Genomic DNA, 27,848 nt, shown 5'->3' on the forward strand with positions numbered 1-27,848 from the left:
ATAAAGAAGAAAGATTTAACCAATAGGCGATCTGAAATAAGCGCCATCTGACCCTTAATACATAAGGCCCTTTGAAACCAAGTTTGGGGGATACAAAATTAAAGAAAGATTGGTCGTCAGTTCGTGACAACCTCCGCTCGATTTCTAAACAAACGATTCGTCGTGAACTTCGTCGTGAATTTTATCGATTTTTTTTTTCTTCTTCTTCTTTCTCTTCTTTTACCGCTAAAGTTCCTGAAAGTTGGGTGAATAAAAAAATTATATAAATATAAGAAGAGATTTTTTAATAAATATTGGTAATAAAATCGAGATATTTAATTAATCAGAAAATTCCGAATAATTTCGAAGATGCCCACCTCAAGGAGAACGATATGTCGAGATGGTAACAACAAAGAGGGTAAGTCGGTTATGTCTCTTTTTCTTTTTCGTTATAATCAGTGAAATTTTACTTTTCCTTTTTATCGTTTAATAGATTCGATCTTTTTAAGATTCCAATATTCGACAATGAGACTGTTAAGTAAAAAGAACAACGTGATAATCGATAATCGAGCTGTCGTTATATCGGCAACAATTGTTTCATTCTAATTTAATTATTTAATTTTTTTTCATATTCACCATTTTTATTGATTACTTATGAAGATGCTTTTTTTCTCCAATTACATGATTATAATTAGAAGAATCATTTTTGGTATCGTTGTTCGTTAATAAAAAATTAGTATATTTATATATATTAGTATACATATATAATTTATAGAAAAATTATATATTATTATCATATTGTATCGATTGATTAGTATTGCGGCATTATCCTGCATGAAGATAGACAAACGAGTGCTGTTACTTGAACACCGATTAATCTTATCGATTCCCTTTGTTGAGGATATTATCGCGTGTATTATAACGATCGTTTAATTTTACTTTCAAAAAATATATAATGTGTAAGTATGTTACAGTAATAATGAATTCGCCGATAAGTATTATTTGTTTTAAATTGATATACGACAAAGTGATTAATTATAGTACGACTTATTTTTTTATGATTAAAATACGAATAAATTTATTTATTCAAGAAATAAAAAAGAAAAGAATTGTATACGAATATTTTTCTCTCAGGTAACGCACGTTTCTTGTCGCATTCATCAAAAATAAATATTGAAATTCCCGACCTGGAGGAAACTACGAAAAAACTTTTACAATTGGAATTGGATTGCGACTATCAGATAACGCAAATCAATGGACAAAGAAAATTTGGACCACCTTTGAATTGGACCGGTCCAATTCCTGATTCAAAATGTGAGGTGTTCGTAGGTCGAATACCACGTACTATTTTCGAACCCGACTTATATCCGATCTTCAGTCTGATTGGACGTATTTATGAAATTCGTTTAATGATGGATTTCTCAGGAATGAATCGTGGGTTTTGTTTTATAATGTATACCAAACCAGAAGATGCATATAATGCTGTTAAGAAGCTCAATTATTATGAAATTTGTCCTGGCCATAGAATAGGCGTCGTTAATTGTATTAACCACTGTCGGTTAATTATAAAACAATTGCCCTTTTATATCGAGGCTGAAGAAGTAGTTAAGGTATGAATGTTTTCTTGCTACTTAATAAATTATTTATTATTATAAGACATAATATAGAAAATAATTGCATACAAATTTTTAGCGAATTTACGATAACACTGATGAAGTTAAGGAAGTACTGGTTTATCGTAACTTCGATGAACCAGAATGTTACGCATTAATAAGTTACCAAACTCATAGAGGAGCCGCAATAAGTAGAAAACGATTACTACCCTTAACATCTTGTCTATTTTCTAATAAGAGAGTTATTATTGATTGGGCAAATCCTACTTTTTATCCGACAGGCGTGGTAAGTATATTTAAAGTATTATAATTGGATCATTCTAATGTGAATTATATTTAAACGAATGATTCAATAATTAATATGCGAATATTTAATATGTGTTTATCGTTAATTTGCAATGGAAATTGTTACGATAAATGTAATCAAAAAATTATTTCGGGACGATTGCGTAAAAGCGTGTTATTCGTAAAATCAGACGAATGTTTGAAAAGAACGACGAAAAAAAGATGATAATTTATGTTTGCAATAGATAAGGAAGGTAATCGTCATTTTCCAAGCGTCTTTGAAGAACAATGACGTCGGCTATTTCAGGTCTCACGTAAAAACGGAACGTGGGTACTTTCGCTGTTCGATTATTTCTCTACGTACGTATTACGATTCGTGAGAAAAGTACCACCGGAGTCTTTCGTTCAAATACGAATTGTTTGGTAGAATCGCGTGGATCACATGCGAACGTCCTTGCAGTTCCTTCAATTTAAAATCTTTTTTCACGGCCTTACGAATTTCCTGCTTCCACGCCACGTAGATTATCTTTTTATTCAATAAAAGTAATTCAATATATTTATCATTAACGGGGTGGGGATCGAGTAGTGGATAAGAAATTATTACAAAATTTGTTACTTATATTTATATGGTCAAAAATGATATTTGAAATATTTAATATATTAATTTATAGAATTTTTTGAACATTTAATTAACATTCGTTGCGTAAAATTCCAATTAAATTTATAATAACAAATTTCAATTAGTTTAACAATTTTAAAAACTCGCGTGGTAACGTTGATTATCGACAGGACGATGTTAGTTCCGAAATGTCCGCTGATAGCGCTACTAGTAGCCTACTGGCGGCGCTGCTATATTGTATATGTATCTCCTACTTCAGTCGTTCAGTGGATACCGTGCGGTAGTGTTGTATTTGACAGTTATTTTATTATTATCTTTATTAAAGATTATTATTTCTATCTGTGACGGTTTTAAAATAATACGAAGATGGAGAATAACGTGTATAGTGATTATCGGAGCCCATTGGCAACCAGATACGCTTCGAAAGAAATGCGATACAATTTCAGCGAGCAAAAGAAATTCAGCACGTGGCGTAAACTCTGGGTATACCTTGCGAAGGCTGAAATGGTTCGTAATTTTACCATTACATCGATCGAATTTATTATCGTTCATTACAGAATGAATAAAAAAAACTGCAGAAAATTTTAATTTTTATTTTTATTTATTTTTTTTTATCTTTCTTTCTAGTATAACGGCATCAGTTATTATTTTGCGTGCAAAGTAATTTTTTAAAACTTTAAATGAATTGTATTTGCGATAGTTATTATCGAAATTAAGGTTTGAAATGTTAACAATATTAAAATTGTAATTTTATCGTTTCATATAAAATTGCGTCGATACGTAAAGTATATTGGTAAATCTGTTCTCTTTTTTTATAGCAAAGGTTATCTTGTGTTGTTTTATAAAATATCGATTTTGACCTCTAAGTAGACGTATTTTGATGAAAACAATTTCCTATTCGAAGTAAACATTAAAAAGATTGATAGTTAACTTGTTATGATTGCTGTCGAAATCCGAATCTTTCGCAAACACGAATTATCACGTAGATTAATAGTTAATACGATTAATAAGACATAAAATTGTATAAAAAAACTAAATTATTATTTCTTGTAACCGGTTATTGATAAGATCAAATTTTCTATAAGAAATAAGTCGATAAAGAAGTAAGTATTCTTACCGATCATCGATATAGACAAAATTCAGGAAAAAGGAAATGATTTTCTTGCAAATTGCGATAACAATTAGAGAAATTCCACGTAGATAATTAGTAAAATACAAGTTGCTGATGACAGTTGGAGGAACGTGGTACTTGCGATGAGGATGGCAATATCACATTGAGGAATGTGTACATTCCTTCCATAGAAAAGTATTCAAAATCGGCTAAAAAATTGTCAAAAATAGGTGAGCAACTAACTTTTGGCACAAACGAGAATTACTACAACAACAGTACAAATTATTCGAAAAGGCACGTCAACGAATCTTTGCCGTCGTTTTCTTCGGCAAATAAATTTACGAATTATGGTAACCAAAATTCTTATCTAAACTGTTTTTATTCTATTGATAATTACTTATCGTTTAACAAATATATTCTATATTGATAAACTTAAAAAGTAATTTAAAAAATCAATAATTTTAGCAAAGGACTTCGTAAAACCGAGTAAGTCGAGTTTTCAAGGAAGAAAAAAAATCATCCCAGCTAACACGAGTTCATCTAAAATAGTACTTTCTAATAATTGTCTTGCATCTAATCTGGATCTTTACTCTTTACCGGTTTTTCAACACAATAATCGAATATTTAATAGTAATAATATCGAAGGATCATCATTTCAAAATAATCTAATATCGAATCATGTAACTACATTTAATGATTCCAAAACTTTGTTACAGCCGAAAGAAGGATTCATTCAATCCTATCCATATTCCAAAGTTATTAGTATGTTACAATCTTATTCTAATTTAAACGATAATTCTAATCAAAATGATAATTCTGATCAAAACGAATCAACGAGTTTGAATCATCAGGATGAAACTAATCCGCGGTATTTTATGTATTTACCAAATGTGTCTAATTATAACTCTCCTCAAAAGCAACAAACTCACCAAAATTTTAGTATCAATAATTTGCAAGATGTTCAACAGAATCAATTGCTGATTGATACTTACAATCCACAAAATACAATTTACAAAAATGTTATGAAATATGATAATATGATGAATGCATCTTCTTACCCTTTTGGGTCAGTTAATCATTTCGAACAAAAAGATAATAATAGCATTAATTTGGTAAATCAATCGAAATGTTACGTTCAAAAACAATTTTCTTCAGATTATGATCATAATAATAACGTTTTTAACATATTAAAGTATTCTCAGGGTAGACCGATTCTTAAACAAAAATTATGATCTAGATTACGTCTTCTTTTTTCATTTCTTTTTTTTCTTTTCTAATTTTCTACTCTCTTTCTTAATTAGATTAATCGTTATTAGTATATCAATTATAATCTTACAAAGATATACTTATTAAAATCTCGGTATGAATCTTATTAAAGTTTTCTTTAATGACGTTAAGTAACTAATCAATAATTAATCATATAAATAAGAACATCAACTTGATTCAATATTATCGTTTTTATAGGTCACGTTTTCTATTTAAATATCATAATCTATAACTAAGATATTACCATTTTACCTATTACCATATACCTATTTTATTACTTTTTTCTAATATTTTTCGTTCTTTAATATTTTATTACATATATAAATACAAACTAGCAATGTATACAATATCTTTACAATCAGTAACCTATCATATTATTATAGTTTTCTTCTTTTCTTTTTTTTTTAACGTGCCAACAACATTAATATTTAACATTAATCTAAAATATATTCGATTGTAATTTACACGATGTGTAAAAGAAAAAATGAAAACGATAAAGAGATTTAATTTTGTACCAAATTTTTTTCTTTTTTTTTTGTTTCAATAGATCTCAGCGAAAAATGAATTTATTAATTGCCGAGTGAAATTATTTTAATGCTACAGTATTATGTGTTGAAATAAATATCTCTATCAAGTTACTATATTTACATGTATTAAGACCGTTTGTTAGTTTAAGTCATTCTATTAAAATAGATTATAAATCATATCGTTTGTTAGTTTCAATTAACACCTTCTCAGATTCATAATATTAATTAATTGTTATAAGATGTAATCTAAATAATATTTCAATCGCATTCTTAAGAAGTATTGAATGAAATTATAAATCAATAAGTAACTTACATTTCAATTTATAATAAATTACAGACATATTTAAGATTGTAATTGGCCACATTTCATACAGTAAGTAGGTTTTTCATCGTCTTTCTGTAAACATCATAGGTAATTTAATTTACATATATATATATATATATATATATATATATATATATCTGTGAATGAAATTAATAAAATACTTTACAAAAAAAAAAAAACTTACAGTAACAACTCCTATGCTACGAGCATCTATAATATATGGAAAGTTTCCACAAATAGAACACTGTTGTAAGATATCTTCGCTTCGATCTGCAATGATCGGTTCCTGAATAAAATGATTCGTTAATAAAATCATTATTCGTTGTGTTTTAATATTGTTATTATTATATATATAAATATATACTTTATCTGAATAAGGAGGAGCACATAAATCGCAGTAAACTCTTCCTTCGTTGTCTTTGTAGACATTATAATACTGAAATATATCGGTTTGCGGAATCTGTACGTGAATAAATACAATGAATAATAATTTAAAAAAATATTAAAATTATTATTAAAAAAAAAATAATATAATCTTCGTTTACCTTTTCTTTTCTACATACTGTGCATACATCTATAACTGTCGCAGTTACATCCTGGAGAGTAGTACACGGCTCCTTGAAGATATGTAAAATAAAAAGATCGTTTTTAATTGGCTTTTATTATTTTTGTTTCGTATAGGCAATTCAAAGTTTACCAACTGCTGGAGTGTCGACACATTGAAAGTATGGATCTTCCATTTGAACAACATAATTATTGCATTCTCTGAAAATAGATGTTAGAAATATTATAATTATAATAAACAGAAATATACTCATTTGAAAACACTCACGGTATGTTGCAACATGGATCAATTTTATTATTTCGTTGGAAAACCGTAGATATGGTATTACATCTGTTTCTATGTGGGTATTCAGTAACTACTTCATGTCTAATTAATATAAAAAAGATAAAAATAATTATAAATTATTTATATTTGTATAAATACTTGAATTTTTGTATAAGATAATTTATAGGAACGTGTGGAAATGCACATATTCGATACGAAGTCCTGTTTGAATGATTCTTGATTTCTTGGTTTAACATCTTCCAACGGTAAAAATCTCGAATACGTAATAATATCTTTTTTATTTTTCGAGTTTGTTTTAGATCCTAATTTCTTAATCTTTTTGTAATGTTTCACAGAATTAGAGTTTTCTTTTCTTTTTCGAACTTTATGCGTTGAACCGTTGTCGTTTGTATCAGATTTCGGTGTATCGGGGACTTGATTTGATCGTAATTCTTTAACATCACTGTTTTTACTTTCTGCAAAATATATACTAATTGTAAGAAAAAGAAAAGAAAAAAAATTATTTCAAAAATTTATTTTATTATTTATTATATAATATAAATAATTATTAACATCGAATAAATCGTTTAACTAATTTTTACAATAATTCGACTTACATTAGTTTATTGTCATAATTACCGGCACACATTTGTTGTTTTAATTTTTATTTTTATTTATCGAATTTATCCTTTCTCACATTCTTTATACGATACTTTTACCTGTGATGATTTCTTTATAATCTTTGATTTGAACAGGAACTTTTGCCTCCTCAGTCTCGATACTATTGTTTCTTTCTAACTCGACACTTTCAGATGTAATCGACAATGTTTTGGGCTCGGTTTCTTCAATCTGTTCTATCAAAAATTCATCTTTCAGAGATTTTTCGGTAATTATGGGGTCTCCCTGTAGCGGTATGTGACTAAAAAATAATATAATTTAACCCGTGTATGTACGATATGTTTAAAAATATGATAATTGTTAATTAATTTGGATTCACGATTTACGTAGTAACAATTTTTTCTTTAGATCCGGTCGAAGTTATTACTTCCATTGTAGTGTTCGGCGTTGCGCAGTATACTGTTACAGTCATTTTCGTGTAACCTTTGAGAAAAGAATTTATTTTTTATTTACAAAAAAAAAAAAGAAAAGAATACGTGCACGTACAAAAGTAAGAGTTTACTAAAAAGTTTATATCAATTGTAACCTTATTGGATTGAAAATGTAGTAAGAATTTATTCACGTGTTAGATTTAAAAAAGAAAAAAGAAGACTTCATTTTTTTAGTGTTTTATACTGAAAAAATTGTTCTCCTTAGTACGTCATATTTATGTTCATTCGATTCGTCAATTTTTTTATCATCTCATTGCGTATATTCTTTTTTTGATGTTTTAATTAGATTTCATAAATGTTTCTCACTAGTTAAAGCTTGATTAGCATCGTCTTTAATTCGATCTCGTTGAATTTGATTTTCCGTCGTACTTTGTTCCTTATGATTGATCTTTTGTTTCTGAGGGTGAGATCGATCATTTTTCTTATGCCAAGGCTGTTCTGATGATTTTTGTTCTTCTATCTGTAAAACTTCGGTTTTGCAATTGCAACTGTGTAACATAAAAATAATTTCAACGTATAAGAGACATTTTACACACGTTAATTTCGAATAAATCCGTGGTGGTTGTTGAATTAAAAAAAAAAAATTTTAAATTCGTTATTTAAGACAAAGTATAATGAACTCACTTGGAATCGCATGGATGATTAATACTACCTCCGCGTAAAAGTTGTATTACAGTTGAACAAGGTATACATTGCGAAGAAGAGTTATTTGTTAAAGCTGGCTGAGCTCTCAAAGTTTGAAGTTGTTGATTACAAAACTCGCATTTGCTCATAGTTTGTACCAAAACTTCTTTCAGTTCACATTTACAGGTCTGTTAATGTTTTTTTAAATAAACAGATGATAATCATTTAATCGAGTTAATTTGAATAATTAATTGATCTATTCTCAATGTATTAACCTGAGATTCCACTACAGTTACGTGTTTCGGTTCCGTTTGAATTTCAGCGACTTTTACATTAGCGACTGATGGGACATTTGTTGGAACATCTACGTACTCTCGTCTACGAGCAATACTTACTTTTCGTAACCTGTGATCAGGTTTAACAGTCTCAATCGTTTCACCATTTTCAATCGTTTCACCATTTTTTGGAGATACTTTGATTGTACTAACGCTAGTTGTTTCATCACGTTTAATAATCTGAATAGTGATGATATATAATCTGTTTTTAACAACACAATCATATATATTTGGATAATAACAACATTAAAATATACTTCGTTAGATGGCAAAGCATGATCTTGCTGTTCTGGGAAAAGTAATTCCCTTTCTTGATAAAACTTTTTGTAATTGGCACATTTATTTTTCCAGATACTAAAAAAAGAAAAAAAGAAAAAAGAAAATATCATTATACTTCTGATATGTTTTTTTAATAAATAACGAAAAAAGAAATTGTGTAAGTAATTCAAAACTCACGCGAGTACGATTAAAACGTCCATCAGAAAAAATAAGGATAGTATAAAGCTGAAGAATACCAGGGTTATCTTTATATATTTAAAATCGCCACTGTTGTATGGTGACAAAAGTAGAAATAAACTGGCGATAAAAAAGAGCAGAAAACCCAGCATGGAGAAGGTGAACATCTATAATACAAAGAACAACAGTATATAATAATTTTGTTTGAATATTAACGATAACTTATAATTTATCTTGTTAAATTTGTACAATCGTTTAAAATAAATTAATTTGTTGAGATATTCTAAGGGGGATGGAAAAAAAGAAACAAAACTCATTTTTACCGGAGTAATAGGTAGACTCTTAATGCCATATTGAAAAATTATTTCCAGACTGGTGATAAATGCGTAAATACCGTTTAAAATAATGAATAACAAGCAAACGATTGTAGGCATTGGAGAACTTGGTATAAAAACTATGTAAACGGCCAGAAAAAAGAGAAACACCGAGGTGATCTAAATTAATAAAAAAAATTTTGCGAAATTAATTTTCATTTTTTTGATAACCTCACCAAATATTTTTCCTCTCTCTTTACTTACAAATTCAAAAACCCTGATAGGTTTTAATACCGACGTATACGCAGTGTTGTCTTCTTGATAAAGTAGTAGCTTCGATTGATCATCGTTTGTGGGTTTTTTATCTGATTGAAAAAAAAAAAGAATTTTTGCAACAGATAGTTCGTTTTTTAAATAATCTTTATTAAACTTACCTTGCTCGGACATACTTTAATTACGATCGAATGTGAAATATATTATTTTGATCTCCTTCTGTCAAATAATTCTTTACGAACGGTTTATTATTGTGTCAATGTTAATTCGTTTCTTTTGTTTTGTCTTTTTTTTTTCTTTTTCTATCATACAGGTTGGCTATGATCAATGGTTTTTTTTTTAAATTTCAAATATACCTACGTATTTAAATTATTACAAAATAAGATTATTCTTTTTTGTCATTTAAAAAAGACGAATAATTTGTAATTGATCGAAATAAAATTTTTATTACAAATGATCGCATTATTTAAACAGATCATAAACTGCGTATAAATTAATTTGACATAGTGATTCGAATAAAAATAATAAAAATCCTTTAATAACCATACAAGAAAATTAAAAGAACGTCAATTAGATATAAAACAGAAGTAATCACTGAAAAGGCAATGGTTGTTATTAGCCTCCAGATGTCTTTCACTTCGTTTTTTCTAGTAATACTAAAAATTTGAAAGGCAGCGAGTAACAATAATACTGCACCGAATATTCCAAATAGAAACATCTAAAAATAATCAAAGTTTATAGTTTATAAATATGTTAAAAAACAAAAACTTTAATTAGACAAACCATTGAAATACTTTTTTATTTTAATATACTAATATAAAAAAGTATAATATATCTAGATAGATACTTTGACCAACCGGTGTTTCCGATATTGGATCGCCACCAAATTGGCTGATAATGTCGATAAAAGTTATGAAGGTAAATGAACCAAATACCAAAATTAAAAGAATCTTGTCTGTTTCTGTATAAGGTGATCCGAAGATGATCGTGTAGATGGTTAAACCAACAAGGGATGATAACAATGACTAAAAATCATTGAAAAAAATTTGATAAGATCTTTAAATTATTATTTTTGTAAATAATTGGTAAATAAAATACTCACGAATTGTAAAAGTCTTATAGGTTTTATTATCGGTATGTGTTCGTAATCGTCATCGTGCGTTGGTCTGGGTTCATAATATGTTGGTACATTGTAAGGATTTGGTATCATTAATTAAAATAGCTCAAATTTTTTTTTAATTTTCATCTCCTAAGGAACTTATAATCGCGGGAAGTTAAAATAAATTATGTAACCATTTAACCATAATCAAACATATTCGATTAAAATGTTTTTTAGATCGACTTGAATATAGCACGAGATTAAATTAAATCACATAATCGATATTAGGAATTACATTATGATCGTAAATATACGTATAAGTGTAAGATTATATATATATATATATATATATACGTCTTTTTAATTTCATTTTATTGTTTCCAATATATTATATCATACATTATTTTGTTGATAATATTTATTCATGTCAGTGAAAAATATAAGTGTATTAACATAAATTGTCTATTACTAAATTGTACAAGTGGTCAAGGTGCTGCTGTGTTAGATAATTTGATATATAATATTAAATAGTTACATAGTAAATATTATAAGTATCATAAGCAATAGCACTTTTTTTTCTAATTTCCTAATATAAATGTTTTATATAATCTTTGATAATACGTATAAAATACGTATAAAATATTTATTCGTTAAATCTACACAAATATTTCTAATACTTGATTTACGAATTATCATTGTTATCCTTAATAAATTTGGACGGATTCATTGCTTATATATATAGATATACGTTCTTATACATTAATTAATTACGTAACATTAAGATTTCTTACGAGATATATTATTTAAACTTTGGACTTTAGCATTGTACAATAATTTTTTTTTTCTTTTTTCTTTCTTTTTTTTCAAGATATTTATTAAAATCTGATAACTCTAAATTATATCGATATTCGCGAAGGCGGCAAAAATGTATAATATTATTTAAAAAAAAAAAATTAATCATTTTATTGATTGATAAAATGCAATCGATTAAAAAATAAGATATGAATTTGATTTTGAGAACATTTGTTTGTTTCTTACGAACACATTCGGTGATAATTCATTTTTGTTCTTTTAATTACGAAATCTTTCTTAGAAATTATTGACGATTATATATTTTAAAAATAACACTTTCATTCGTTTCTCATGTCTTAGTTGAATATTTTAAAATCAAAAATACTTCGGCAACGAATGCTAATGCATTTAAAAAGACGAAAACTGCAGATGATATTAACATGTCCATGTATTGTTTGCTCGGATATATTTCGTTATTTAGCGTATAGTAGGGCCTTTGTATGGTACGCCAGTTGTGAACGATTAGGCTACCAGCAACTATGTGTAGAATCGCACCCAACGAGGCAAACAATATCATCTGTAAAAATAAAGTTGAAATAATTGATTAAAATATCCCAAAGAAATCATTTCCACGCAAAATATCAAAATTATCTATTAAAAAAATCGAAATTGTTTTTGTCAATTAAATTGTAAAAATAAAACTTATTCGATTAGTCGTAACAAGATGTTACATAAGATCGATTATATACTTTCAAAGGCGTAATCGAAACAATCATTCTCATAGATTGTCGTGTTAGTTAGTTATTATGAATTACAACATCTCGTTGATTATGTAGGTAAATACTTCATGTCGAGAAGTTAATTTTTTTCTCAACGTTCGTGTAAAAATGATTGAAAAAATTTAACGCATCTACCTGTACGGAAAAATATTCAATAACTTTTACTTTTTCATATGAGACGAACGTAATTCATTGTCTAGTAAATTAAAAAAAAATGATTCGATCATTTATATCATCTGTTTAATTAGTAAACATGAAATTAAGAGACAAATTAGATAACTAATGCATTGACTAGTGCATGAGTCAAATGCTTTAGCAAGTCTCGTAAACAACAGGTTTTTACATGATGTTATGTTATAGCAAGTTCCAATCGTCCGTTAAGCATGCACCGATACTATTACATCCGGTGGAATAACTAGTCACGAAGGAAACGAGATGTTGCTTGTAAATACCTCTGTGTGGACCTTGATGCGGTTTCTAATTATTATCGTAAACGTCTCGTGGCTTTAATAATGAGTCAGCTGTATAAACTAATCGAAAAATAGTACGCGTTTCTTTATACGCTATGTGATATCTGTGAATATCCGTATATCTTATTATAAATGAATACCCACATATAAATCAATTTGATTAAATAATAATAATTACGATTACGTATTTCCGAAAATATTTCGACGAAACGAAGAGAAATATTAACAAAATTTTTACCGTTCTTTTTGGCAATCGATCTCCAAGCAAATGGCATATAATAAAAAGCGTATTTATCATAACGTAACCAGCCACTGTGACATAAATGAAGGCTGCATCGTCTAACTTAAATCGTTGCTTGTTAAAAATCTTTTGAAGGGAATTTAAGGGATCAACTATTAAGCCAATCGCGAAGATGGATAGTATCTGTAAATATAAAATGTATATTTCGTTAATTAATTTTAATTAATTAAATATAAATATAATACAAAATAAATTAGTATATATATATATATTTTTATTTATCGATTGATTGTGTAATATACTTACGATTTCGACAACTTTGAAAGAAACGGTAATATGTTTCGAGATTTTACTCTCCTTAGGAACTTCAGGTGTTCGTTGTGCTTCATCGGCCATTCTGACCCTACGATGTTTTCCTTTACCGTCGCCCAGCTTGAATGATTACTAGATCCAACCTTCAACAACGATCGATATCTTTTATTATACCTTTTCGCAAGAAGCAGAATTGTCTACCCCTTACGACGTACACAATGATAAACATCATTAAACCATGTTGGGGTTGAATCGTAAAAGGGATTGGATATATCAATGTAAAAAAGAACTTTTGAAGTTTTTATAATATATTGCACGGTAATTTTCCTTTTATTAAATTGTTTATGGAATTTGTTGAAACAATGCGATTTAGTTTTTATCATCAAATTTTTTTTGCTATTTAAAAATAAAAGAAAAAAAAAGAAGGTATGGAAAATTCGTGTATCCAAATGGAAATTTGATATACATTGAATTATATATATTGAATATTTTTTCTCAATATTACGAAAAATAAAATACCATACACTTATACAAATTATTTTTATATTTTCCTATGGAATATAATTTTCAACCGACTCGTATCATTATCAGTACGTCGTTAGAAAATACTATTACATTGAACTAAACCGATAACGTATACTAAATTAACTGTACAGTTTTAATATATGCCATTGACAACGAGTTGTTTCATGGGGGGAACAAAAAAATATTATCTAGAATGAAACGAAAGAAAAGTAGTTTGTAGATAACTACGATAATGTCATTCGTGTTTCCCACGAAATTTAAGAGACTAAAAGAAAAAAAACTAATTATGGGAATTATCTAAAGTGTATTAAAATTAAGTATACTTTTAAAAGTAATTTCAAACTAAAAAAGAAAAAAATAGAAACAGGTCGTTCTCATAGATAACGTCTAATAAATATTTTAAAATACTTCGGCCGTACTACTATGCCTGACCTATGCTACAGCAATTTGTTCTCATTCGTAGCACCCACGTGCTATTGACTAGATGATATTATCTAATTTTCATAATTTTTATAGACTTTCGAACAAATGAAAATAATCTACGATAATTAAACATTTAATTAATATATATTATGCAATTTATATGTATGAAATATTATTATTATATATATATTTATATATATAATAAAATTGTATATGTACAATATATATACGACGATACATTATAATATCTATCATATAAATAAACAGACAAAAAAAAAATCATCGTAACTTACCCAAATCACGTTATATTTCACTAGAATTATTATCTACAATAATTTAAAAATATCGATAAATTCTCACGATAACACAATTTTTACAATTTGCCAATACTTGATACCCCTAGAACAATTTACTTTCTTTTTGCGGTTGGGGGGGTAAGATAAAGAAATTAATTAAAACAAATAACGATAACTATTTATTTGAATTGATGTAATTTTCACGACTCGTAACGAGATTGCTATTTCTTTACGGTTGTTGAAAGGGTGTTTTACTTTCGGGATTTTTTCGAGTGGGGGCGGAGGGGGACTTTCAACGAAGAAACGAAGAAACACACTATGCTTGGTAGAACGCGCAAGTTAAACTGGAACGCCAAGCATGACGCATTGAGTTCTAATGCTGTATAAACGACGCAGCAAGTTCGAAACCGAAGCGCTATCGTCGACGGCGACGACAACACAACGACGGTTTTAAGCTTCATTCACATTCGTCACACTAATGGGGTGGTATGGGGGGGGGGTTACATCTTCAAAACACACGTTTTTTTATTACGTTCAAGTAAAATCGTATTACCATCCTATGCGATTAGACAGTCAAATATCTCGTTGACATATTTATCGTGTGTGCTCGAATACGATTTACAATTGTCTAGATCAAGATCATTTTGTATAATTTTTTTGGCTAAATAATTCGTTTGTTTGTTTGTTTTTTTTTTTTTTATTATTTTATTAATAATTTTTGTTAGATTATATTGTAATATAATATAAATATGTATATATAAATAAAATATATATTTGATAAAATTTTATTATATTTTTATTTAAAGTGTAAATATTAAATATTATACATGTATTTGATTAATCACTAATTATTTTATATAATATTTTCTATAACAATTTTGTAAAATAAAATTATTAAACAGGACGACCCAATTAACGCTGCATACTGAATGAAAATAATCGACTAGTTTTATTTAATTTATGTAGGTATGTATAATATTATTTTTTATTTTTTTTTAATGTAAATTAAAATGAATGTAAGTATCCATAGCTCGGATAATATTGTGCAAGTGTGAATCATTTTTTCTCAGGTTTTCTTTAATAGCATACTGTGTATAGTTCGAATCGATTGTGTTACATACAGTAGAAAAACTTATGTTAGTTATTCTTACAAACGCATGACTTTCTTATATCATTCGTTGAATCCGTCGTATGAAAAGAAAAATCTAATCTTTTAATAATATTTTGTCATTTAATAAAATTATATTAACCACACACACACACACACACATATTAATTTAATTTAATTTGATTAAATTAATAAATATCATATATACATATGCTTTACAAAAACATCTTCGATCAGATTACGTTTAATTTAAAAAAAATTTTAAATAAGATACATATGGTAATATTCTTCTTTGTGGTAAATAAAATATTATCATTTTACGTGATATTACTAAGAAAAGAATGTAGATATCACCGACATACCATGGGTGTGGTAATCTTCTTAAATTGCTTTTGAAGATGTATTAGTTAGAAGATATACGTCCTACGACGTATATGATTCACCATAATCTTTATAAACGTAGTACTTACTATAATACATTGTATGCACATATGAAAGCTTTCTTGTAGGACGAAGTATTTCGAATATTATTTCAACAAAAAATCTAAACGATAGGGTACGAGCTATTTATTAATTGTAAACAATTTGTCAATAGAAATATTGAATTTATAATTGAAATTTCGATCATATATATATATTTAATTATGAAATACTTTCAAAAAATGTTGTACAAATATATTAATATAAATTTTTGCAATAAAATTCATCGACCAGGTGCATAAAACGTTTCTGTAAATATTTTAATAGAAATCGCAAGTTAAGCAAGAGGTAATAATTAATATGACTTACCCGTATCTTCATACACTCTAACTATATATATATATAACTACTCATATGCTAAATAGTTGAAAGTAAGCAGTCGAAGAAATAGTACATGAGAGTTACATCTTTTCTTAAGCGTGTGTGCACACACACACACACACATACACACATATATTCACTCACAAACTTAACACATATTTTACACACATAAAAAATACAATAAACACTGTATGTTATTTATAAGAAAAAGAAAAGAACTAAAGTCTTAAATTGTTCGTCTTTGACACGTTAAAAAAAAGACTTACAATTAGTAAATATTTAGACAGATCGTTTTAAAGTCAATTCACCTATAAATGAAAACGGCCTCGTATTGATAAGCTATTTAAATGATAACTTTCAAAGTATGAGGTTATTCGTTAATGAATAGGTTGTATATAGATCTGTGTCACGACCGTTCGATATAATATCTATCTATCACTTAACATTCGTAAGAAATTATTATGCATGATCTATAAAAAAAAGGAAGTGTCAGAAAATAAAGATTTTTATCAAAATCCAATGGGGAGCATCAATTTAATCAATTTTTTTCAATTACAAAAATAACTTTAATTCTAAAATATAATTTATACATATTTATAATTATATTATATTTTACAGATATATTATCTTTTATAGTATAAATAATAAACGAATCAAAAAACTTCTATTTCTTTTTTATTGTAGTACAGATTCGAGGAAAATTTAGTCACAGGAAAATAATGGTCACCAACAATCGGGATATTTTTCTTAAAACAGGAAATAGAGATTAACCTTGCAACATGTAAATACATAATTTTCATAGCTGCAATATCATTGTGCAATCTGCTTCAAAAATAATCTATGAATATTCATTGTAGATATGCGTTTACTGTAATGTAATTAGACGTGTTAAAAAAAAAACAATAAGAGGAAAAGAGATAGAAAAAAAAATGTATGAAGACACGAAGCATAAACAAATATATATAAAACACAAACTTATATACATACATAGTATATAATATATGTCATCTTATTAGAATTTATTGCAAAATGAATAAATTTATATTATTAGTTTGTTAATAAGATGCAATTGTATAATAATAAAAATCTTAGAAAAAGAGAAATATTATATTTATCGTAATGCAATTTTACCTGTTAGCAAGTAATATGATTACATTTGTTATTAAAATATTGTTTCAATCGTATATTATCGATTCAATAAAGATGTGTTTAGTGTTCAAGTTCAGTGAAACATCCTGTATATTATTGTATATACGTTTCCGTGAGCAGGAAAAGATCGCATGCTTCGGCGCGCGTAGAAGGCGCGGTTTGATCTTCATTGACGATTACTATTACTGTGTGCGATCTTCCTATTGGCCTTGAACCACTCACACTGGTTTCCTTTGTGAACATTTAACATAGTAAGTTTTCATTTAAGTACATCGAAGGGAGTTCCATTAACAACAAAAGCTTTGTTATTCTACAACGACTTACATATGTTTCTTTTTATGTATTTTTTATTTTTTAATAATTAATTTTAGAATTGTAAAAATCATTTATATCTAACAACGTTATTTATATTACTTCATTTTTTAATTAATTAACTGATTTATTTAATTAATTTATCTAAGAACCCTTTTCGCTTTCGTATTATTTAATTATTATTATACGTTATGTATATTAAGATATTTTGATTTTTATTTATTTATTTATTTTAGAATCTTATATTATTTAGTTAAAAGTTTGAAATATTAATTTGATTAATAGAACTTTGTAAATTATAATAATAAATTATATACATTCGTCGTCTTCATACGAGAGGGCTTTGATAATGAAAATATGCATAATCATTTCTTAAAATGTTATTTATTCTGTTATTATTATTGTAACGAAGCAAGGACGCGTTATATTATAATATGACCTCAGCTTCCTTCACACATCGAGAAGTTGAATCTCATATTACAAGCTCGTGCCCATAAGGCATGCCCTTATTATATTGCATGTAATTATGACTGGTAAACTATTTTTAAATTTAAGAAAACGAGAGAAACTAGAGTTCGAACGTGCTCGATAAAAAGTTGTATCTATAATAACTTATGTTATTTATTTCATATTTCTTGTTTTCGAATAAGAGAAGAAAAGAGAAAAATATTTTGCTTCTTTTCTTTTTATAATAGTAACGTAAAAAATGCGACGTAGTTGCATTTAACCTTGTTAATACTGTGTAAATCGTTTTGGTATTGATCCGTAACCCATACCACCAATTTACTTAAATATATTACTGCAAAATTATTGCGTTAAAAGAACATTTACAAACGTACGTACTAGTATAAAGAAAAAAAGAAAAAAAAGAATAAACGTTACTTTATTGATATTTAATATCTATTTCAAAAATATTTTAATTGATTTATCTTCATATATATAATGCATTATTAATTTGAATTATGTATATCTTTCTTTTTAAAATTAAAAAATTTATGATTTTTATGTTAAGGTTAATTACTCAACCGTGCATGTAAGAACGTTCTTCTTTTTTGATTCACCAAAGGTTAAATTAAATACGACACTTGTAATTAACATGATTACGTATCCGGATCGTGGTTATATAGTTAAACCAGTCATCCAAAACGACGATGCTCGCCATGGGGGTCAAGTGGATTAATTGATCTAACAATAAGTCGCGTGGCCAATGATCTTCAAGTACTATGTCTCTTATCCGGTGAAAAGATGTTCACCCACCTATCAGTTAACTTTCTTTTCTTTTTCTTTTTATCCAAATTTTGTCTGTGACTATAAAAATATATATAATATATAAAGTAAGTGATGAAACCAACAAGTATCAATCTACTATAAATATTAATTAACAATAAATGAGCAATTTTCGATGATACTATAATACTTCGATATATCAAATTAGATTTGATAATCGTTATGAAATAATCTTATTTGTTAACGAAGTAGGATTATAATGCAATATATGTTTAGTCTACATCGAAGAAAAATAAATATCCATGTTTTGTTTTATAGAATAATAGAAAGTTAGAAAATAATGAAAAGATTTATCGTTTCGTTTAGTAATAATCATTTTGTTTTTAATTCGTTGATACTCTTAATTGATATTTTTCTAATCCACGAACGATCACTACGAGTAACAATGTGATCGAATTTATCAAACAGGCCAAAGCAATGATGAATTTTCGTGCATTGTTTTCTTGTCTGTAAAAAAATGTAAAATGATTATAATTATTATCATTAATTGATATTTTATTTTATTTGAATTTTGTTAAAGATTACCACCTTACAATTTGTTCAGTATTATTTGTAAAAATCGTTGACCAATCTATTCTCATGAGAAATTGATAAGAACAGCTAAGTATGTTTCCAAAAAAACCAATTCCGGCAAAGCACACTTCCTAATAGAATTTCGAATGAGTTTTTTTTTTTAAATTGGAGATTAATTTTTGAATAATTTACAATAATTACAAGGAAAACGTGAGGTTCTTCGATATACATAGCTAAAATTTCTGATGAATTTATGATAATGTAACCTGTTATCAAGGCAGGTACAACGATTCCGAAATATTCAGCACCAATAATATGTGTATCAACAGGACGTATATAAGCTGCAGTGCCAACGATGCAGGCTGACTAAAAATATATTTCACTTTTGTTAGTGTAAAACATTAAAGTATTATGTTTAATATAGTTAACATATTGTGGTTAGAATGGTTAAAATATTATGGTTAATGAACAATACTGTATTTATATATATATATAGTAATTATTTTTTTGTATTAAAAGTTCTATAAAAAAAATTCGAAATTTATTTAACTCTAAATTAATAGTAACATACTAAAGAAAACATTTTACAAACAAATAATCTTCTGTCGAACATATTCGTTCTTATATTTTCAGGAAGATCATTGAATTGAACCGGAATATTTTCCATGTTATTATTACTTTCGTAAACAAAAAATATGAAATTAATTATAATCACACAAATTCGATGAAGATATTTATTGCAATGAAGTATGCGATATTTGCAACAATTGATTCCATTAATTCGATATTTTAAATATATCGTTATGTCGGTAGAATCAATTGAAAATGTTTATTGGGGAAGAAAATAAATATTAATATATGATTGGTAAATTGTATGAATTTTAATTGAAATAATGAAATCGATTCGTGTACTTTTCACCAACATTAATTTTGTTCTTAGATTACTTGAATGGGTAAGTAAATACGTTAGATATAATAACAGTATAGTTTATAACACTAAGGTTATCTTTTCATCACGTTATCTCGTCCAGGTTCTTTGTCTGTTGGGAATTATTTATTATCATCACACTCTTGGTGCTAGTCAATTGTTGATTCTTCATGGTTGGTTCTTCATTGCATCTTCTTATGTAGTATCTTATATTTGGGAAGATCCTGATCGATGGGTGGTTAGTTTGATAAATGTTGCTATTTGATTTGGCTCAAGATTTTTAAGAAGAAAATTTTATTATTAATCTTGTCATTTTATTTCAAGGAAATATTCGCTATTGGAGTTTACGTTGTACTAATGGCAATCACTGTTTTCATAGATTTAACAGTGCATTCCATTTTACCGGCAACATTAGGTATTTATAATTTGAACAAACATTTTTATTTTAGTTTAAAAATTTTTCTTCGTATGAATTTGTAAATGGTATCTAATATTATATGTACAATTTTTGCAGCCGCTCTTCTGATCGCTGATTTAGTGTTTGCAGTTGTAAATAAAACATCATAAATCGAGTTTCACGTAAGAATTTCATATTATTATGAAAATGCAATGAAAAAAATTTAGATAACATAAAATAAAGAATTATGGTATTTAAGGTTTTTTTTTTTATTTTATTTTTTTATAATATTATGGATCTCTTTCGTTGGATCATTTTTGTCAAAGTTCTGACAATTCTATTTCTTGTTCTCGCAATCTTGCAATCAGGCATACTCGTCTTTTTTCGATCCAAATTTTCATACAAATGTCGAACATCATTAGGAAAGAGCATACTATTAATTATATAAAAAAAAATTAATTACATTGTTTAATATTAATAAGCCATTGTAGTACATTATAAAAAATTTATAATTTGAACGTACTTATTAAAACGATTCCAATTGTTTTTTCATTACAATTATTTTGATTAATAATCGGTTTAATTGTATAATATCTAATGATACCTGATAAACCTGCTATCCAATATAAAATAATACCGATCAGAAAATAAGTGAACTCCTATTAAAGAAAAATGTTATTATAAAATGTTCATATTATTTATTATTAAAAATAATATATAAAATGTTAAACAAATAATACCATGACGTTTTTATTTTTCTGAAAAATATGTGCTAAACTCAAAACTAGCAGGATGATGGCATAAGTTGTTGAATTTATCGAATATATTATCCATAACCACATTGGTATTGAATATTCTTCGCATTCCGATAAAATATTCATACAAACGCATACTAAAACCTAAACCTTATTTTGTATTTGTTTCGTAATTTTTATTTAAGGATTTACTTACCAATTGTATTATTTTTAACAAAAGACTATATTCTTTTAAAAGACGTTTTAGAAAATCGTTCATGTTTCAAATTGATTTATTAATCAACACGAAGTTTATCACGTATAACATTAATTATGTTATTAAATATTAAATATTAAATATATGAAATTAAACATTCGCAACTCGCCAATTATGGTTGTATTGCCCAAATAAAATCTAAATAAACATCGTTTATTAAATTATTGTTTTTAATGCGAATGGTGACCAAGAGTAACATTTCGAATGCAAAGGGTTAATAATCTAATAATTCAATAAAATTATCTCTCTCTCAATATTAAAAAGTTAAAAAATTTAACTTCATTCGCGTATAGGTTCCACGCGTTTTTATTTTTATTATAATATAATCATACATTCATACTTTAATTGTACATTAATTTGTTATATTGAAATATATTTAATTGTCAGCTTCAACAGGCCTATTTGCTTGCTGTTGTTTTTGAGTTCTTCCTCCACCACGTGATCGATTTGATCCTTTTCTTCCAGTTTTTATTATTAACAATAATAAATCGATCACGAGTATCACCACGGCGACTATTAATAAAGACAAATATTATAAATTTTAAAATAATAATTTTTTATAGACAATTACATTGATAAAAAAAATTATTATTTAATAAATCAGTTACTAGTTGTTAATCCAACAGATATGCCGAAAGATCTTTCGTCGTGTCCTATAAATGAATAGTATTTAAATTTTTAAATAGATTTATTTGAACAAAAATTATTAAATGACTTATTTACTTACGATAACGTCTGTTAGTATAAATTGTAATTGTTTCATCGTCGTCGTCGTAATAATCGTGAACCAAGGCAAATGTACTAATAATTAACATCAGTATAGTGAATATAATCATACAACATTCCTGAAAATACAAAATTATTGATATATAAAATGAATACTTAAATTAATAATTAATTTAGTTTTATTTTATTAATTACCCAAATGAAGGTAGTATCGAACCACGTGTAACCATAAAGTACTATAATAATATTTATAAGTCCTGTATAAAAGTAACCAGTACCGAACGCGTAAAATCGATGACATGCAGCATAAGTATCGAAAAAAAATAAATGTATGCTCAAGAGAATAGCCTAAACGAATACGAAGTTTATTACTATTAATGAATTAAAAAAATAAAATATATATTTATTAAAGTTTAATTATTAATGCTTACGAAAACAATTATCTTTAAAACGAAATGAACATTTTTCCACAATTCCTCACAACTGCGACCCATTTTATTTTATCTCGTAAACAAATCAATAATTTTCCTTTCTTCTTTGAAAAGTCGAGTAACAGGAAATATATTTTTATGATGTCAATTTATTTTCGCAATAGAGATATCGATTGCGGATCGATTACAATAAATGAGGGAAAATTATTATACATACCAAGTGTGTTTTTTTTTGTTAATTTAGTTACTTTATTAATAAAAAAACATTACTTTTTGATTATTAACATCAGGTTATTAACATTCTCAATTTTGTAGTAAATAATTATTAAAGAAAAAAAATTATAATAATTAACAAGTTATATGGGAAAACTAATGCATAGGATTCGATAATTTCATCTTACAAAATTCGTCACACGTGTTGTATTAATTATTTAATATAACACGTGTATATAATAATAAAATTTATCTTTATTATCTTTATGTTAATAATCGTCTTATTTGTCATTAAATGTAACAAAAATATTTCAATGAACGATGATTCGATCTTAATACGACGATATATGAGTGAAAATTATTTTGTGACAATATGATTAATCGTCTTTGAGAGATGTATCATTATGGAATGAATTAGTTTTATATATAAAACATTCGCTTGTTATAATATTTGATAAAAATCATTAATCATATTCCTCCTTTGTCAAATGTCGGATACTTAATAATAAGTCCGTAAGATATAATACTCCTTCTATAATACACAGTGAACCAAGTGCCAATCCGACCTAGAAAAAAAAATCCATTATAAATAAATATTAATTTCTTTTAATAATAAAATAATTTCATTCGTCGTAATAAATACCTCTCTTTCTGGTACTAAATATTCAAATTTATGTTCTGGTTGATATCCATGCCAATAATGTAAAGCTGTGCCACCAACAGCGAGGAACATACAAAGCCCAAGGAAGTTCATAATAATGTCCTAAAAAAAAAAATAAGTAAAAAAAGAAAAGAAAGATGACAATAAATATATATATATTATTTCTATTAGAAATTCGTTGAATACATTTTCAAGAACCTTTTAACTTACCACGAGACTTTTTTTGTGATTGGTCGTGCCAAAACAAAAAGTAATTAAAACTACACCGGTGTACAAAAAGAATCCAACAAAAACACCTGACCCGACGATCTCGACGTCAGGATTTTTGTCCTCGTTGAGATTCCATTTTCCACCGATTCCCAAAAATTCTCCAGCGTATCCGGTACGATACAGGATAAGAATAATTAAATTTATCACCTAAACAAATAAAGAAGAAAAACACATTCATATAAGGATACAGGGATTTATTCGTTTTTTCTCTATTCTTTTTTTTATTTTTCTATGGCTAATGTTAACTAAATAGAAGAAAAAAGTTGGATAGGTAAAAATGTAGCACGCTCGTTTCACATTTTTGTGTATCACAAACGAAAACGGTATCGCTTTACAAACAACGTTTCTTATCGATAGCGAGTTGATAAGAAATAAAATGAATCACGAGCTAGCGTAAATTTTTCTTCTTACAAATAAGTCGTTCTATTTATGACGTTGTATTTGGTAATAAAAATATTTTCATCGTACGCGGTGCGTCGATGAAAGATAATTAAGTTAAAAATTTGTTTAATATATTTCGACAAAAAAAACAAATTAGATCGATCTAATAAATAATTTTATTTCTTGGTAGACTTTATCAGACGACGAATAAATATTTTTGCAATTGTTTCGTTCATATTCTTGCTTACTTTTTATTTACTATAAATCATATTTATTATAAATCCTCACTATTAATGACTTCAAAACAAAAACAATTCATTATGTTTTTTACACTTAACACGTAGCAACGAAACACTTTCGCGCACTGAGAAAGAAACATAATCCTTCTGAGATGATTATATTTCATTAGATTAACAAATCCCTGTCTAATGAAATTCCTGTTTTCATTGAAAATGATTGTTGCATTGTTCTTACCAATTTAAGAATTTTTATCGTAATAGATGCAATTGTTTCGACGGACACCATTTTGACGCCAGTTTTGGTTAATAACACACCTTTCACGCGATGAAGATGAATAAATGAAATAGGGACAACGTTTCAACCTGTTAAACGATTATTCATGGAGAAAACCAAGCCTCTCTTTATCTAATCAGATAATATCCTACGAGATAAAGAATAGTAGAGTACTTGCTCATTCGTCTGGTTGTATCTTCTTTTACGCATTTGTATCTTTATTTAATTCAATATGATAGCGTCAAAATTTCTTTAACATTGCTTAACTTTACTGCGAATAATGAATCATAGAATCGTTCACTGATGAACTAATTATATCTTTTATTATATTTTTTTTTAAATAGGGCTTACCATACAACGTGCTTGCAAGACTATTGCGATTAGGATTTATAAGATATATTTATTCGAGAATAAGCAACATGACAGTTTATAATTTTTGAAAAATGATTCCATTGAATCATTGACTTCTTCGAGATCGCACGATTCAATATAAATATTAATTTTTAATAATCGATTATTGAACATATGATGAATATAGAATTTGAATGTTTCAGAAACTAGGATTGGCTATTACACAAGAACAAATCAAAGAAATGGAAAAACACATCGATAATATCGATTTTGAAGCAGCTGCCAAAGAAGAAAAGGCTACGAGACACGATGTTATGGCTCATGTTCACGTTTTTAGCAAACAGTGTCCCAAAGCAGCGCCTATCATTCATTTGGGTGCTACTAGTTGCTACGTCGGTGACAATACCGTAAGTATATTGTGTTCATTTTTCTTAAGATATAATTATACTCACTAATTATTCTATATTTTTGATCGATTCTGTGTTATTCAAGGTAAAAATTCTTTTCTTTTTTTTTTTTTTAAGGATCTACTGATACTTCGTGACGGATTTGAAATTCTTTTGCCAAAACTAGCGAAGGTCATAGAAAATCTTAGCAAATTTGCCACGGAACACGCCAGTCTTCCAACATTGGGTTTCACCCATTTACAACCAGCTCAGCTAACGACGGTCGGTAAAAGAGCTTCTCTTTGGCTTCACGATCTACTGATGGACGAACGTGCTCTTGTACGTGCTAAAAATGATCTTAAGTTCCGCGGTGTTAAAGGAACAACAGGAACTCAGGCATCATTTCTTCAATTGTTTGATGGTTAATCAAATTAAGTTAAATAATATTGTCGATATTTAAAATTAAGGAAATTTGTATTAATGACATCACGGATACGATAATTAACAATTTTTTTGTTTTGTTTAAGTACCTATATATTATTTAATTTATTTATTATTAGTTATTATAATGTTGACGATATTGTGTCAATTTTTAGGTGATAGTGAAAAAGTAAAACAATTGGATGTACTAGTAACACAGATGGCTGGATTCGAGAAGCATTATTCTGTTACAGGGCAAACATATAGTAGAAAAGTAGACGTAGAATGTTTGAACGTTTTAAGTTCGTTAGGTGCTACGGTTCACAAGGTAAAAAAAAAGATCACTTCGATAATAAAAAAATTTTCTTTGGAAAATTAATACATACGTGTTCTTGTTTTAATAGATTTGTACCGACATCAGGTTACTGGCTAACATGAAAGAATTAGAGGAACCGTTCGAGACGACACAAATAGGATCCAGTGCCATGCCGTATAAAAGGAATCCAATGCGTTCCGAAAGATGTTGCAGCATTGCACGTCATTTGATGACGTTATTTAATAACGCTCTTCAAACCGCATCTGTACAGTGGATGGAAAGAACGTTGGACGATTCAGCCAATCGTAGAATTACGCTTTCAGAAGCATTCCTTTCGGCGGACGTTGTTCTTATTACTTTGCAGAATATCACGGAAGGTTTAGTTGTTTATCCTAAGGTCATTGCAAAACACGTGGCTCAGGAACTACCTTTCATGTGTTCGGAAAATATTATAATGGCTATGGTGAAAGCAGGCGGCGATAGACAAGTAAAATTTTATTCTTATTTGTATGAGACATTATTTTCTTTGTTTTGTTTTTTTTAGAATTATTTATTGTATACTTTTATTGTTTCGCATAGGTATGCCATGAAAAAATTCGAGTTTTATCTCAAGAAGCTGGTGCTCAAGTAAAACAACACGGTCTCGACAATGATTTGATTGAAAGAATTAAAAAAGATTCATATTTTGCGCCAATACTTGGTGCAATTGATGATTTGTTAAATCCTTCGACCTTCGTTGGTAGGGCTCCCGAACAGGTTAAAGAATTTATTAAGGAGGAAGTTCAACCAGTTCTCGATAAATACAAGTCACGCATGAACGAATCGGTTGAACTTAACATTTAAAACAGAAATGTTATTTTGAAGTAATATTTTTCGTTTTAGAAAAACTAAACAGTTCAACAATTTTTACACATTTATTATCTCTCATTGAGAATTTTATAATTAATATGTCATATATAGGATTCGTGTAAAAAATATGTATTTTATTTTACATAGAAAGTTTCAATCTCACATATATATTTTTTAAATATATATTTATATATATGTATATCTTAATATTCAGACAAAGTTT

General features: G+C 27.4%; 6 protein-coding genes and 1 long non-coding RNA gene across 11 annotated transcripts; 3 read left to right on the plus strand and 4 right to left on the minus strand.

The window, feature by feature from the left end:
• Positions 1–348: 348 nt before the first annotated feature.
• Positions 349–2,780, plus strand: LOC122516104 (RNA-binding protein 47-like). The gene is made up of 4 exons (XM_043633676.1): positions 349–397; positions 1,114–1,589; positions 1,672–1,878; positions 2,622–2,780. The coding sequence occupies exons 1-4, from the start codon at positions 349–351 to the stop codon at positions 2,778–2,780; spliced, it is 891 nt and encodes a 296-aa protein (XP_043489611.1).
• On the plus strand, positions 2,761–27,664 carry LOC122516965 (adenylosuccinate lyase). The gene is made up of 6 exons (XM_043635215.1): positions 2,761–3,003; positions 25,858–26,061; positions 26,179–26,461; positions 26,637–26,788; positions 26,865–27,263; positions 27,356–27,664. Exons 1-6 carry the CDS (start codon positions 2,863–2,865, stop codon positions 27,617–27,619), a joined length of 1,443 nt encoding a protein of 480 aa, XP_043491150.1. The 5' UTR covers positions 2,761–2,862; the 3' UTR covers positions 27,620–27,664.
• LOC122516966 lies at positions 5,710–7,032 on the minus strand. 5 transcript variants are annotated; one of them, XM_043635217.1, is made up of 5 exons: positions 6,760–7,032; positions 6,427–6,656; positions 6,271–6,342; positions 5,910–6,185; positions 5,710–5,797 (listed from the first exon to the last, which is right to left on the minus strand). In XM_043635217.1, the coding sequence occupies exons 2-5, from the start codon at positions 6,541–6,543 to the stop codon at positions 5,744–5,746; spliced, it is 519 nt and encodes a 172-aa protein (XP_043491152.1). In that variant the 5' UTR covers positions 6,544–6,656; positions 6,760–7,032; the 3' UTR covers positions 5,710–5,743. The 5 variants fall into 5 exon arrangements, with proteins under 5 accessions (XP_043491152.1, XP_043491155.1, XP_043491153.1 ...); XM_043635220.1 differs by having other exon boundaries at positions 6,427–6,490; positions 6,558–7,032; XM_043635218.1 differs by having other exon boundaries at positions 6,423–6,490; positions 6,558–7,032.
• Positions 7,751–8,436, minus strand: LOC122516969. Its single transcript, XM_043635223.1, has 2 exons — positions 8,288–8,436; positions 7,751–8,151 (listed from the first exon to the last, which is right to left on the minus strand). Exons 1-2 carry the CDS (start codon positions 8,434–8,436, stop codon positions 7,953–7,955), a joined length of 348 nt encoding a protein of 115 aa, XP_043491158.1. The 3' UTR covers positions 7,751–7,952.
• Positions 8,479–9,600, plus strand: LOC122516970. The gene is made up of 2 exons (XR_006303695.1): positions 8,479–9,237; positions 9,450–9,600. It is a non-coding gene; the product is annotated as an uncharacterized LOC122516970 (long non-coding RNA).
• Positions 11,825–15,028, minus strand: LOC122516967. Its single transcript, XM_043635221.1, has 4 exons — positions 14,600–15,028; positions 13,353–13,501; positions 13,044–13,229; positions 11,825–12,133 (listed from the first exon to the last, which is right to left on the minus strand). Exons 2-4 carry the CDS (start codon positions 13,440–13,442, stop codon positions 11,906–11,908), a joined length of 504 nt encoding a protein of 167 aa, XP_043491156.1. The 5' UTR covers positions 13,443–13,501; positions 14,600–15,028; the 3' UTR covers positions 11,825–11,905.
• On the minus strand, positions 23,765–25,386 carry LOC122516968 (protein snakeskin). The gene is made up of 4 exons (XM_043635222.1): positions 25,265–25,386; positions 24,350–24,556; positions 24,122–24,241; positions 23,765–24,044 (listed from the first exon to the last, which is right to left on the minus strand). Exons 1-4 carry the CDS (start codon positions 25,313–25,315, stop codon positions 23,943–23,945), a joined length of 480 nt encoding a protein of 159 aa, XP_043491157.1. The 5' UTR covers positions 25,316–25,386; the 3' UTR covers positions 23,765–23,942.
• Positions 27,665–27,848: the final 184 nt, after the last annotated feature.

The sequence above is a fragment of the Polistes fuscatus genome, unplaced genomic scaffold, assembly GCF_010416935.1.
Source record: "Polistes fuscatus isolate 324 unplaced genomic scaffold, CU_Pfus_HIC Scaffold2, whole genome shotgun sequence".
NCBI lineage: Eukaryota > Metazoa > Arthropoda > Insecta > Hymenoptera > Vespidae > Polistes > Polistes fuscatus.

What these genes read in the sequence shown, in the direction of transcription:
- LOC122516968 (XM_043635222.1), bottom strand. Translation starts at nt 25,315, where the DNA reads ATGGTGTCCGTCGAAACAATTGCATCTATTACGATAAAAATTCTTAAA. An exon ending in CGATAAAAATTCTTAAATTG is followed by an intron (nt 24,557 to 25,264) that starts GTAAGAACAATG and finishes TTATTTGTTTAG; the next exon opens with GTGATAAATTTAATTATTCT. An exon ending in ATTTAGTACCAGAAAGAGAG is followed by an intron (nt 24,045 to 24,121) that starts GTATTTATTACG and finishes TTTTTTTTCTAG; the next exon opens with GTCGGATTGGCACTTGGTTC.
- LOC122516104 (XM_043633676.1), top strand. Translation starts at nt 349, where the DNA reads ATGCCCACCTCAAGGAGAACGATATGTCGAGATGGTAACAACAAAGAG. An exon ending in AGATGGTAACAACAAAGAGG is followed by an intron (nt 398 to 1,113) that starts GTAAGTCGGTTA and finishes TTTTTCTCTCAG; the next exon opens with GTAACGCACGTTTCTTGTCG. An exon ending in AGGCTGAAGAAGTAGTTAAG is followed by an intron (nt 1,590 to 1,671) that starts GTATGAATGTTT and finishes ACAAATTTTTAG; the next exon opens with CGAATTTACGATAACACTGA.
- LOC122516966 (XM_043635217.1), bottom strand. Translation starts at nt 6,543, where the DNA reads ATGAGTATATTTCTGTTTATTATAATTATAATATTTCTAACATCTATT. An exon ending in CAGTATGTAGAAAAGAAAAG is followed by an intron (nt 6,186 to 6,270) that starts GTAAACGAAGAT and finishes ATTCACGTACAG; the next exon opens with ATTCCGCAAACCGATATATT. An exon ending in GTAGCATAGGAGTTGTTACT is followed by an intron (nt 5,798 to 5,909) that starts GTAAGTTTTTTT and finishes TGATGTTTACAG; the next exon opens with AAAGACGATGAAAAACCTAC.
- LOC122516969 (XM_043635223.1), bottom strand. Translation starts at nt 8,436, where the DNA reads ATGAGCAAATGCGAGTTTTGTAATCAACAACTTCAAACTTTGAGAGCT. An exon ending in AATCATCCATGCGATTCCAA is followed by an intron (nt 8,152 to 8,287) that starts GTGAGTTCATTA and finishes TATGTTACACAG; the next exon opens with TTGCAATTGCAAAACCGAAG.
- LOC122516967 (XM_043635221.1), bottom strand. Translation starts at nt 13,442, where the DNA reads ATGGCCGATGAAGCACAACGAACACCTGAAGTTCCTAAGGAGAGTAAA. An exon ending in CTTTCAAAGTTGTCGAAATC is followed by an intron (nt 13,230 to 13,352) that starts GTAAGTATATTA and finishes TTATATTTACAG; the next exon opens with ATACTATCCATCTTCGCGAT. An exon ending in ATCGATTGCCAAAAAGAACG is followed by an intron (nt 12,134 to 13,043) that starts GTAAAAATTTTG and finishes TTATTTTTACAG; the next exon opens with ATGATATTGTTTGCCTCGTT.
- LOC122516965 (XM_043635215.1), top strand. Translation starts at nt 2,863, where the DNA reads ATGGAGAATAACGTGTATAGTGATTATCGGAGCCCATTGGCAACCAGA. An exon ending in TAGGTGCTACGGTTCACAAG is followed by an intron (nt 26,789 to 26,864) that starts GTAAAAAAAAAG and finishes TTGTTTTAATAG; the next exon opens with ATTTGTACCGACATCAGGTT. An exon ending in AAGCAGGCGGCGATAGACAA is followed by an intron (nt 27,264 to 27,355) that starts GTAAAATTTTAT and finishes TGTTTCGCATAG; the next exon opens with GTATGCCATGAAAAAATTCG.